The following is a 14363-nucleotide window of genomic DNA, read 5'->3' as shown; positions in this document are numbered from 1 at the left end:
AAGTCATTAATATCTGATTGGTAACGATCCGACACTTTGCACCCCCACTGATAAGCTGTTCCCAATATTTGGTGTGACCACCCTACCACATACCTTCAAAACATCATCAGTTCTTTTACACTTGCACACAGTTTTTGAAGGAACTCTGCAGGAAGATTGTTCCAAAAATCCAAACTAACTACAGATCTGTGGATGTAGGCTTGCTCAAATCCTTCTGCCTCTTCATGTAATCCCAAACATACTCGATGTTGAAATCTGAGCTCTGCTGGGGCCGTATCATCAATGCTGGTGCAGCGAGCCCCTGTAGGAGCTGGTGCAGAGGATGGGAGTGGTAGTGGCCTTGATGAGATGTTGTAGCCAGCGTCAAGGTGATCTCTATATGACAGGAACCTACACTAAGTAATACCTGTTGTGGTGCCTTATTGGCCACCATAAAATACGGGGAATGCAGGTTCCACATGCATGCTGGGTCCACTCTGCCTTTTGCTGCCATAATGGCCTCCATTAAATCCAGCGAATGCAAGTCCAACATGCATGCTGAGCCTACTCTATATCTTATCTCTCCTGGTGCCAGACGGCACCTTGCACTAATTAAAATCAGCCTATGGGGCAGACAACAAAACAAAAATGACGTCCGCGTTGCATCAGGTTTTTTTTTAGTTTTTTTTGTGTGAACCCATTTTAATAATACCTATTCTTGTCCACAAAACAAACAAGAATAGGACATGTTATATTTTTTTTCCAGGGCTGCGGACAGACATACGGATGCGGACAGCACAGTGTGCTGGCCCCATTTTTTGCAACCCCGTTGAAATGAATGGGTGCGCATCCGATACACAGAAAATGCGGATTGTATGTGGAGCAAAAATACAGTCGCATGCATGAGGCCTAACCTACATTACCAACAGTTTGCAGATACCCCTATCTGCACTGGGGTACTGCACTAGGACTCCATCTTCTTTGCGCTGAGGATAGTTCTTAATGACATTGGCTGTGTGTTTGACCTTGTTTCTTGGATCTTGAAGATACAAAAATGTGTGATCTGCATAAATTAAAGTGCATTCTTCCTTATCCCCTTGTCCGGTGCCACAACCCAGATCCAAGGCTGAGAAGATATGATAGTTATAACACTGGCCACCAGATAAGAGTATAGCAGGTGTACCTGTCTCATATGCTTAGACCAAAATATCAAAGCTGTATAACACTTAATGTCAACTATCTGGGATGTTTTCCGGCTTTAAAGTTAATTTTGACAAATCTGATGCCTTGTCTATTATTCGTACCGTCAGGAAACTTTTGGGCACTACCCATCCCTCCCAGTCGCAATCGGAATCAATCACATAATTAGAGTCCATTTACTCGTCCGTATGAATGGTCTGGATCCGTTCCGCAGGTGCAGACCCATTCATTTTCAATGGGGCCGGAAAAGATGCGGACAGCACACAGTGTGCTGTTCGCATCCGCACTTTCGTTCCGCGGCCCCGAACATCCGTTCCGCGGCTCCACGCAATAGTGGACAAGAATAGGCATTTTCTAATATAGTGCCGGCCGTGTGCACATGGCCGGTGTCAGTGTTTTGCGGATCCACAAAACCCTAACGGACGTGTGAATGGCCCCTTAGGAATAGTTTTACCTGCTAATCCCTTGCTATTATATAAATTGAATATTAAACCTATACTGGCAGGTCTTATATCCATGGTTCAATCCTGTAAGGCCTGTTTCATACTTGCATTGTGGCTTTCTGGTTTTGAGATCCAGCAGAGGATCTCAAAACCGGACCAAAATGGATCAGTTTTATCCCCATTTATTTTCAATGGAGCCAAAATTGATGCATTCCGTTCCTTTTTGTCGCATTTTTTGACTGGACACAAAACTGCTGCAAACTGTGGTTTTGTGTCCAGTCTGCAAAACGGAACAAACCAGATCTGGCATAAAAATGAATGTAAGTCAATGGTGTCGGATCCGTGTTTTTTTTTTTTTTTTTTGGTTAGTTCAGTTTAGATTTAATACGACTGGATCTGGCCAAAACAGATGCATCCGGATATACCAACCCTTCATAGCTGATCCAAGTTTCTTAGAGGGCAGACACCATAGGATTTACTATTTGCTGGCTACACAGGGATTTTCTTTTAGTGTTAGATCTATTGGATAACAATTATTCCATTCTCTCTTATGAAGTAGCGGCTCAAAAATGTCTTGCTTTTAATAATAGTAATGTGTTTCTTTTTCTGCAATCTAGTAGTTTTGTTAGTAGTGTTCTACAGGGGGTCACTAGAGACTTTGTGGAGACATGCCTAAATGTTTTCACATATCCACCAGTAATATCTACCGTTGTAGGACTCAGAATCTACTGGCCCCAAAAAATGGACTCTGGAACTTCCTAGTGATGTACAGGCCCTTCTAAATGCCACATTAAAAATCCATAAATATAATCCAGTTAGTAGTTATACGGACATGGCATTGTTAATCTTCCTTACAGCGTATATTACTCCTTATATATGACATAAAATGTCCCCTGAAAATTGCTTTTGCGGTTCCAAATGTAATGAGCCGAATACGGATATGTTTCATCACTTTTGGGGGCACCCTAGGGTTCAGGAATTGTGGAGGAATGTGGGCGCGCACTTGCTATATGCTTATCGAATAATAAGCTATTCTTAGTATTCCATCAGGTCTTTGCAAAGAAGTAAAACGGCTATACTACACATATGGGCTGCTACCTCTCCAAAGAGTATCTTGCACCATTGGCAACCCGGTAGTACCTCCCTTCTCTTTGATTGAAATCAAGAATTCTGCTCCTTAACCCTTTGAAATATTCCTGGGTGTGCAGTTTCCAACATGGGGTCACTTTTTTGGGGTTTCCACTATAGGGGTGCATCGGGGGGTATTCAAATGCAACATGGGCTCCTTCCCTTCTGAGCCCTGCAGTGTGGCCCCACAGCAGTTTATGACTCAATATACAATATAGGCACAGCTCTTGCCTGCTCATCGGAGGTGCTTGGAACACAGCACCAAAGGTAAATCCAAAAAAGGGGAACAAATTCCAGCTTCCCAGTAAAAACGATGGTCTTTATTAAACAAGCGATAAAAACTCCCATAGAAAAAACACTTTTGTCTACGCGTTTTGGATTAAAACATTAGAATCCTTACTCATGACAAGTGCAAGTGTACATAACCCACACTGATATAGTGGACTGCCTCCAATCAGAAATGAGGAACCGCATGTCAGGTGTTATCAATATCAGGTTAAAATACAAAGAGTGAAGTCTATATCATGGTGAGTAAAAAAAAATGAATGAAAAGTAAGAAAAAACATGAGAAACAAAAAATACTAATTCCAAATCAAACATATTGCAAAGCTAAATCATGTTTCCTATTTGGGCCAGTAGGGGCACAACTGCCACGTTGAAACATCCAAAATGTTTCTCTACTCTGCAGTTTCCTCTTGTGATTGCCCCCTCGAGCCGGGGCTGTAACCCTTTCTATTCCCTGTGCTGTAAGCATGGAAACATCACCTTTATGAACCATTGCAAAATGTAAGGTTGCTGCCGATACGTGTATGGTTTCGTAATGTGGAATATCCGAAATATGTTTTCGTATTCTGGTTTTCATGGGATTTGTGGTACAACCCACATACTGAACAGAACATAATCAGTGTTGCAATTAATATATTGCTTTATTTGATACTGTTTATGATTCACCTTAGAAACAACTGTCTGGGTAACCATCATATAATTGCAACATATGCATCTGTTCTGGACACATTTAAATCTTCCTTTGTGGCATAAGCAAACCGGGTTAGGGGCAGGGCGGTCGTGGAAAAGACTAGGGCTAATTTTTTGTTGCAGTGTAGGGGTGTAGTTTCTAAAATGGTGTCATTTATGGGTGGTTTCTATTATGTATTCCTCACAAAGTGACTTTAAAAATTAATTAGTCCTTTAAAAAATGGGTTTTGGAAATTTTCTTAAAAATTAAAAAATTTGCTTCTAAACTTCTAAGCCTTCTAATGCCCTAAAAATTGACATTTACAAAATGATGCCAACATAAAGTAGACATATGGGGAATGTTAAGTAATAACTGTTTTATGAGGTTCTACTATCTGTCCAAAGTTATTACCACATAAAGTTCCACATGTCAGATTTCTTTTAAAAAGATATAAAAAAAAAAAAAAGTTTCATAACACATTCAGCCAGGTCAAAAGCCTTCTCTAGATCCACTGACGAAGACCAGTTACCGTGACTAGTTGATTAGTATTAACCTAATTTTCTTGCGGTCCCTGCCATAAAACTGGACTAACCTGGGTAAACGATTTGGGAAATAACTTGCTTTAGATAAGATACCATGGTATTTGTCACAGCAACCACGTGGTCAGTTGGAAAATAACCTATTAAAGTCGTTTTCTCATAATCAAAACTTACAAAAAAATAACAAACAAAAAAATATTGGATGCCATTATTTTATTGTAAAGGTGATTGCTTATTTTTACTAATTTAAAATTCCTTTCAGATCCTTTAGTTTGGATATGTCCATTGAGATGCCAAGAAAAATAGAATCCATTATATCTTATACACACACAATAAAAATAAAGGTAAGTCCTTTCTGTTTCTTTTTGAAAATCACAGCAAAAAAATGACAAAATCATGATAGATGAATAATCTGTTCGGCTACTTTCACACTGCCGTTTCTGGGTCCGCCTGTGAGATCCATTTCAGGGCTCTCACAAGCGGCCCAAAACGGATCAGTTCAGCCCCAATTCATTCTGAATGGATAAGGATCCTTTCAGAATGCATCACTTTGGCTGCGTTTGGTCTCCGTTACGTTTTTTAGACGGTCACTAAAACGCAGCTTGCAGCGTTTTGGTGCCGTCTGACTATGCGGAGCCCAACGGATCCATCTAGACTTACAAAGTGAAAGTAGCCTTAGTGATAGATGAATAATCTGTTATTCAGTTGTATCCACATCTTGAGAGTGTTTATACAGTTGAATTTGTGGGGGATACTGTGGACAGGGTGACCTGCAAAAGGCCACGTGTACAGTGTTAATTTTAGGACATGGTCAGATAGCATAGTCAAGTATCAGAATAATGTCAGTTTGAGACAAAATACTGTCTCTGGCACCTGACCCTGAAATCTGACCGAACACTGTGTTGCTGGTTTTCTGTGGCATACACCACATGTAAAGAAATCCACAGAAAGCAAGTTCATGGACTGCCTGCAATCCATGCCTAAGGAACATCTTCTGCAGCCATACCACTGGGGAAGGTTTTAAGGCCCAAAAGGCTCCATTTAATGGATGTTTTGACACTCATCTAATGAATTTGTCTTAAGAATTGTCAAATGAAATACTCAGTTTCTAACTGCAAAAGAACTTGAGTGCTGTGGATCTCTTCATTGTTAGAAACAGAGACAGCACAAAGTCCTCTACGAGCACCAAATGTTTATTATAGTGGCACGCAGGAACGTGTTCCTGACTGAAAACCACATTTTTTCTTATTATCCACAGGTTAGGGAATACCTGTTAGATCAGTGGGATTCCAACTGTCAGCTGACAGCTATCTCTCCCAACTCCTCCATTCACATTCAGAGCCAAGCCTGTATGTGTTTTCAGCAGGGATAAGAGGAGAAAGCCGCTGATAGACACCTCTGGCGGTGGCTTATCCAACAAGAGAAGAGAAGGATCGGGTGACGAAATTCAATGTGCCTGAGCCTTCTCTTCCCAACCTCATCTGTCAAGCAGAGTTGGGAGCTCCCTATACACATTAGTCCGCTGGCTCTGCCATATGCTGTGCATTTGGCTAACAGTAATGTACTTTAATGTGTATGGCGTACCTTTAGACTGCATTAGTAAGTTTGCCTAATGTGGATTAGTAGGGACACTGTCTGCCACCTCTACGCATATCTAAGTATAAGAAAAGTACTGTGGTAAAAGTAGAAGACCGCTCTAGAAGAAACAACCTCAGCTTTAGGCCTCCTGCACACGAATGTGTGCGCCCCGTGGTCGTGCTGCCGCCTGTAAATTGCCGGCCGCAATGCACGAACACTGTCCGTGGGGCAGCGGATCGCGGACCTATTCACTTTAATGGTTCCGCGATCCGGCCTTTCCTGCAAAAAGATAGGACATGTTCTTTCTTTTTGCGGAACGGAAGTACGGGACGAAACCCCATGGAAGCACTCCGTAGTGCTTTGCATAGGGTTCAGTTCCGTGCTTCCGTCCAGCACCATTCCGCATCTCCGGATTTGCGGACCCATTGAACTGAATGGGTCCGCATCCGTGATGCGGAATGCCCACGGAACGGCACCCGTGTATTGCGGATCCGCAAATGCGGTCCGCAATACGGTAATGGGGAGCACATTGTGTGCAGGAGGCCTAAGAAGGATCTTTGAAAGTACTGATTCAGGTACCTTAAATGGCTTTCGATTTGATTATTTTGTCTCTCTTCTGCTTAAAGCTCATCAAAGAGGTCTACTTATAGACAAGGTCCTCCACACCACACACCCAAGCCAAAGAACCTCCCCAGCCAAGCCCCCAGGGATGTTGTAGTCAGGCTATATGTTTATCATTTTAATGAAATGATAGCTAAAACTGCAGCCTCAGGCAAAGATCCTACTGATTTACCAGAAGGTTTCTACAACATTACAATTCTTATCTGATTTATCAACAATCACTTTAGTTAGATGCAGAGAATTTGCCTACCAAAAAATTCTGAGTGAACGCAACATCCGCTATGAGTGGGTTGATGCAGCAATTGCGGGAAGTTAAAGGTTCCGACCGGTTGCTATGGCAGCCTGGCAACTTGTGAAGGCTCCCAAGCCTGTCATAGCAAAGTGCCTGTTAAAGGGGTTGTCTTACTTTAGCAAATGGCATTTATCATGTAGAGAAAGTTAATACAAGGCCCTTACTAATGTATTGTGATTGTCCATATTGTCTCCTTTGCTGGCTGGATTCATTTTTCAATCACATTATATACTGCTCGTATCCAGGGGTTACGACCACCCTGCAGTACAATATTAGTGGCCGTGCTTGAGCACTATAGGAAAAGGCCTCTCTGGTGGCAGGGACATGAGAATCATTAGGGATGTCCCGATACCATTTTTTTAAGACTGAGTACGAGTACCGATACTTTTATTTAAGTACTCACCGATACCAATTACGGATACCAATTTTAACAATAAAATACACACACATGTATTTTCTGACCACTGACCAACCAAAAGGCTCAAAAACAGAACTATAACATTCCAAGGAGACATTATACTGTGTGGGGGCCACAAAGAGACATTATACTGTGTGGGGGCCACAAAGAGACATTATACTGTGTGGGGGCCACAAAGAGACATTATACTGTATGGGGGCCACAATGAGATGTTATACTGTATGGGGGCAGCCACAATGAGATGTTATACTGTATGGGGGCAGCCACAAGGAGACGTTATACTGTATGGGGGGCCACAAGGAGATATTATACTGTATGGGGGCAGCCACAAGGAGATATTATACTGTATGGGGGCAGCCACAAGGAGATATTATACTGTATGGGGGCAGCCACAAGGAGACGTTATACTGTATGGGGGCAGCCACAAGGAGACGTTATACTGTATGGGGGGCAGCCACAAGGAGACGTTATACTGTATGGGGGGCAGCCACAAGGAGACGTTATACTGTATGGGGGGCAGCCACAAGGAGACGTTATACTGTATGGGGGCAGCCACAAGGAGACGTTACACTGTATGGGGCGGCCACAAGGAGACGTTATACTGTATGGGGGCCACAAGGAGACATTATACTGTATGGGGGCAGCCACAAGGAGACGTTATACTGTATGGGGGGCAGCCACAATGAGATGTTATACTGTATGGGGGCCACAAGGAGACGTTATACTGTATGGGGGCAGCCACAAGGAGACGTTATACTGTATGGGGGCAGCCACATGGAGACATTATACTGTATGGGGCAGCCACAAGGAGACGTTATACTGTATGGGGGCAGCCAGAAGGAGACATTATATTGTATGGGGGCAGCTACAAGGAGACATTATACTGTATGGGGGCCACAAGGAGACGTTATACTGTATGGGGGCAGCCACAAGGAGACGTTATACTGTATGGGGGCAGCCACAAGGAGACGTTATACTGTATGGGGGCCACAAGGAGATGTTATACTGTATGGGCGCAGCTACAAGGAGACGTTATACTGTATGGGGGCCACAAGGAAACGCTACTGTAAGGAGTCAGGACAACAATTTTTGAAGCCCCTCCCTCCTCGGTATAATAGTCTTGTGGCCATCATACAGTAATGTATATTTCTTCTTGCCCTAATGCCTGCTTTTAGAGATCAATGTGCAGCTTGCAGGCAGGAAGGGAAGGACCAGGGCCATAGAAGACAGACACAACACCTTTATTTCTTTCTGTCTGTGACCACTTGGGCTGGTTATAATCTTCTAACTAAGCTTTATACACTTACTAGGGTCGGTTCCTATAACTTTTAAAACTACTGGCAGGCGAACTCTGTTTGAGGAGGGTGTCTGGACTCTGGAGAGGCATTTCCCGCGGCTGGCTTGCTCCTGTGCTCCGATTCAGAGATCAGATGTCTGTGGGTGGAGTCATCGGGAACATGGGGGGAGGAGCCGGGGACGGTGGCGGCTGCTGGTAATCAGGGCGAGGGGCGGAGACTGGGAGCAAGAAGAAGCTGTATTTGCTGTGCGAGATGCAGGGGCAGGCCGCGGACAGACACATTTAGAAGCGGCGCACAGGTATCGGCAGTGGAATCGGGGACATTTGCACGAGTACATATACTCGTGCAAATGTCCGGTATCGGTCCAGATACCGATACTGGTATCGGGACATCCCTAAGAATCATCATAGGGAACGCTTTTTCCTATAAGCACGATCACTGCAGCTGGATTGCAGGGTGGTCGGAAGCATGGAAACGAGCAGTGTATAATGTGATTCTAGGAGTAGGGGCAACACAGACATTGCTCCTAGAGGCTCATTTTCATCAAATAAAAGTTCATTTTTCACAAAATAAGAGGCACATAGAAATAAGGGACAAAGACTTAGCTTCAGCTGACATTAGCACATGTCTACTTTCAAACAGTTTAATAACCATGTTCTTGATGACAGACACTCGTTAAAGAGGACCTTATCACCACAAAATGCAAAGCAATCTGAAAGCAGCATGTTTTAGAGCAGGAGAAGCTGAGCAGATTGATGTGTGTGTGTGTGTGTGTGTGTGTGTGTATATGTATGTATATGTATATATATATATATATATATATATATATATATATATATATATATATTTATTTATTTATTTTTTCTTTTTATTTTTTTCTTTGGAAAAGGTTTGGTAAAACCTGTAATTTATACATTTATATCTTATCTTTTTTTGACCTCTTGTGAACAGCCATTGGTACAGGAGGCAGGGTTGTTAGATACTGATAGCATTGTGAGTATAAGTGTGCATAAGAGATAGCTGACACTGTCAGCTGTCACTGATAACTCCTCCTCCCTGTACTGATAAGTATTAAAAAAGCAAAGATATAAATGTATAAATTACAAGTTTTACTGAAATGTTTCCACAAAAATATATATCAGTCTGCTCGGCTTCTCCTGCTCTATAACATACGTAGTACTGTCAGATTGCATTGCATTTTGTGGTGACAGTTCCTCTTTAAGGTTTTGTGCAGAAATATGTGCCATTGTATTAAAACATAACTGCGCATTCAAGCTATCCTAACACCACTGGTCTATTGTTTGTATTTCAGAAAACCGAGTGCAAAGCTGTCATTCAAACTGAAGAATCCAGTTGTTTCAATGATAACGGTTTTAGTTTAATCATATCATTGGAAAATGTCTATATCCCAAGGATGTGGGTTGAGAAACACCCAGATCAAGACAGCGAGGTAAAATACAGTAACAAAAAAACAAAGTTAGACCAGCACCTCCAAACAATCTAATATATATAAAGCTGAGTGTATGTGTGTGTGTGTGTGTGTATGTATGTCCACTAAAGGACGTACTGTTCCTCAGATATTCCCAAAAAATGCATTAGCCAATAGAAGCCTGGTCACATGACCCTTATCAGCCAATTGAAGCTCGCAGGTCTCCACATACACACAGCTTTACACCAAGTTTCCATAACAACCCAGCCATTTTTCTTCACTGCTGTAGGAGAGCTTTAAAGGAAATCTGTCACCAGGATAATCGCTATTGAAGTAAAGCCTTAGCCTAATAGCACTTAGTACATTATTTCAAGATGTGCCTTTGTTCCAGCAATAGATGTTTTTATCCTCTGTGGAGGTCACAGTTAAGGGAATGGTCCACTATGGAGGTCAGTGTTAAGGGGCAGATTGCTGTAAAGTCCACTGTTAAGGGGGCGGGCCCCTGTGGAGGTTACTGTCAAGGGGGTGGTGTGCTGTGAAACTCACTGTTAAAGGTGAAGGCTGCTGTAAAGGTCAAAGTTAGGTTAAAGGGGTGGGCTTCTGTGGAGGTCCAATTTTAAGGGATGGGGCACGGTGGGGGGCTTTGGAGTTCACTGTTAAGGGGGCGGAGTGCTGTAGATGTCACTGTTATAGTGGATAGTGTTGATATCTTTTAACGACACACACAAACATTAAATGAAATAGATTAAATATACCCGAGCGAAGCCGGGTCCTTCAGCTAGTATGAAATAAAGTACATGTGCACACTACCACTGCTGACATGCAAAAGCAAACACTGTATGTAACTGCACACTGCTCCATGCACAATGACACATGCAAAAACTGGAAACCTGGGTTATTCTGAACAGGGCCGATTCTAGCTTTTCTGCTGCCTGAGGCAAAAAATGAAATGGCGCTCCCCTTTCCCCCTCCCTCAGTGCTTTGTGGCCAGGGGCAGGGGAGCACCTAGCCTTTCTGCTGCCTGAGGTAAAAATTGAAACGTCACCCACATGCCTAATTCTCAACCTAACCCATTCCCTCCAGATCAGCTCATAAGAGTGCTTCTTTCTCTGCTCAACTGCTCACCGCAGCATTTACAGTGGTGAGCAGGTAAACAGAGCAGAGAAGGCAGCGCTCGTACAAAAAAACCCAAAAAACAGAACACCCCCTTTAAAGACATGGAAAACATGACGTACAGCCCTACAAGAACATACAGGGTAATACAGTGCCACATATGTAACTCTTACATCCAGTGACGTCTTCTCTGATGTAGATATTCTCTTAACTCATCTTCTCCATTCAGACCAGGCCACCGTGATGATTTCTTTCAACTATCCCTTCTCTCTGCCGAGTTTGACAAACAAACATCTTACAGTAAGTAAGCAGGCACTCTATATCTGGTTTTAATAGAATATTTATTGGTAATTAATAAAAAGAAATATGTCGCACTAGAGTGAACAGGGAACAACATGAGGTGCACCCACTAACAGATCACCAAATCTGAGAGGGTTGTAGTAAATAAATAAATAACAGTGGGGCACTCTCTAAATTAATGGGAACAGTGGATGTTGATACATGAAAATTTTATTAATATATATTAATATATCTAAAAATACACAGTTCAGAGTTAATATTCAATTATTCACAGTGTTAGTTACATATATATAGCAGCATAGATTGTAAAAATAAGCATGCTAAAACACCATTGTGAATAAATATAAGGATAAAACACAATTAGCAATCCAATAATGAATGTCAATCCATAAAATCGATAGAAACTTAGCCTCCGAAAATATCAAAAAGTTCCTTTAAAAGCTCTGGATATCCACAAATATCCACATGGGGGTCCGTTTACCAAACGCGTTTCGGGGTTAGAGCGATTGACCCCTTTATCAGTGGCCACTGATGAAGGGGTCAATTGCTCTAACCCCGAAACGCGTTTGGTAAACGGACCCCCATGTTTGGAACAGAGATTGAGACTTTCGATCGACTTTGGAGGTAAATAATTTAATGCTGCAACGATCCTGAGAACGCCCGCTGTAGGAGGTCTTTGCTGGACAAGGGAAGCTTACCTCCAGCGAGACTACAGTACGTGGACTTCCGGCGGTGGCGTGGGATTCTTTCGAGGAACAAACAGCCCTCGGGACCGAAGCACCGACACATCCAGCAGGTGCATCGAGACGAGGGTAGGAGATCTTTGTCGAAAATCCTCCGGGTAAGATCGAACTGTCTGTGAAAATTAAGCGGTCGCTCTTTGAAAATTACAGCGGGACGCCGCTGTCTCAGGCTAAGGAGCAGGACGCCGCTCTGTGCACAGTTACTATTAATCGAGACCTAAGATCGGAGTGCTATTAATTGAGACCTGAGATTGGAATTTTAATAATCGAGACTGGAGTGGTATTAATATTTGTAGATATCCAGAGCTTTTAAAGGAACTTTTTGATATTTTCGGAGGCTAAGTTTCTATCGATTTTATGGATTGACATTCATTATTGGATTGTTAATTGTGTTTTATCCTTATATTTATTCACAATGGTGTTTTAGCATGCTTATTTTTACCATCCATGCTGCTATATATATGTAACTAACAATGTGAATAATTGAATATTAACGCTGAACTGTGTATTTTTAGATATATTAATACAATTTTCATGTATCAACATCCACTGTTCCCATTACTTTAGAGAGTGCCCCACTGTTATTTATTTATTTATTGGCAATTGATAAATACATTTTGATAAAAGGTAGGTCGTTTATTTGCTGGTATTTTATTAAAATATCGATTAAAATAATGATTAAAAAGGTTGTCAGGATTAGGGAGTTAGGGATGGGTTATGGTAGTTCATCTATCATTTGTTCTTATGTCTTCTATCTGATTCATGTTTTGGGGTACGATTATGGATATAAGTTCGTATTACGATCTAATTATTTGCAGGTAGATGTCCAAGGAAGTGAGAAAAAAAGTGGAAGTGAGTGGTGAAAAATACACTTGGAATGGTAATCCAAAAATAGAGTGAAAAGGTAATAAGTAAAAATAATAGGTAAAAAATAAAAATAAAAGTAAAAATAAAGATACGGAAAATAGTGATACGAAAAATAGTGAGAATAGTTTGTAGTTGGGTTAATCCAATGTCACTTGTTGATATTAGGTAATATAAGCCGCTACTTGCAAATACAGATGGTGTATGCCAGCAGAGTGAGTATTGTTTATGCCGAAAAAACAGTATTTGTATCTATATGTTTGATGGCTCAATGTCCGCTATTGTTGGCTACCTGGCATCATCTATGAGACTACCCACCAATACCCACGCCTTTCTTAAGGATTTTCGGATTGCCGCATAATTAGAAGAAACTAATACGACCAACAAAGTACACGAGAGAAGCATCAGCTGATCGTCACAGAGGAAACCACGTGCCAGATCACGTGAGACGCCAAACCAGCCACACAGACCGCGCAACACGCAGCGTGAGGCAGCAGGACACCGGAGACCAGTACCGACTAGAGCACCGCTAATATACAGCGAAAAATTGGACCGCAGGGTGAGTACTAGCTAATTGCCGTGTGGGACGCCACCGACAATAGCGGACATTGAGCCATCAAACATATAGATACAAATACAGTTTTTTCGGCATAAACAATACTCACTCTGCTGGCATACACCATCTGTATTTGCAAGTAGCGGCTTATATTACCTAATATTAACAAGTGACATTGGATTAACCCAACTACAAACTATTCTCACTATTTTTTGTATCACTATTTTCCGTATCTTTATTTTTATCTTTATTTTTTACCTATTATTTTTACTTATTACCTTTTTAATTTTTCACTCTATTTTTGGATTACCATCCCAAGTGTATTTTTCATCACCACTCACTTCCACTTTTTTTCTCACTTCCTTGGACATCTACCTGCAAATAATTAGATCGTAATACGAACTTATATCCATAATTGTACCCCAAAACATCAATCAGATAGAAGACATAAGAACAAATGATAGATGAACTACCATAACACATCCCTAACTCCCTAATCCTGACAACCTTGTTAATCATTATTTTAATCGATATTTTAATAAAATACCAGCAAATAAACGACCTACCTTTTATCAAAATGTATTTATAAATTACCAATAAATATTCTATTAAAACCAGATATAGAGTGCCTGCCTAATTTTTTACTTACTCCATTTCTTCACTTACTAGTGGTTGGGTGAGCCACTATAGACAGAGCACCACTCCAGGGTGGGAACTGGGAGAGCCACTATTATTCTCTTATTTCAAACAAACATCTTAGTTTCCTACTTTTCCATCCTCCTTCTCGCTTTCTGAACACCCCATCCTGCCATCTCTAAAACTGTGCCCACTGTGCTCCCCAATACTATACTGCCACAACAGTTCCCCCTGAAAATACTGGTACCACACAAATAGTGTGCCAGTACAA

At 41.7% G+C, this 14363-nt stretch overlaps 1 protein-coding gene across 1 annotated transcript in view; it reads left to right on the top strand.

Moving 5' to 3' along the window:
* Positions 1–14363, top strand: part of PARP4 (poly(ADP-ribose) polymerase family member 4) — a 336611-nt gene that overhangs the window by 87020 nt on the left and 235228 nt on the right. The window contains exons 20-21 of the mRNA XM_040422464.1: positions 4507–4588; positions 9764–9901. Of these exons, the coding sequence (XP_040278398.1) occupies positions 4507–4588; positions 9764–9901 (220 nt within the window). The remainder of the gene's footprint in view (positions 1–4506; positions 4589–9763; positions 9902–14363) is intronic.

The sequence above is a fragment of the Bufo bufo genome, chromosome 3 (genome assembly GCF_905171765.1).
Source record: "Bufo bufo chromosome 3, aBufBuf1.1, whole genome shotgun sequence".
Lineage (NCBI taxonomy): Eukaryota > Metazoa > Chordata > Amphibia > Anura > Bufonidae > Bufo > Bufo bufo.
This window is presented reverse-complemented; position numbering and strand designations above follow the sequence as displayed.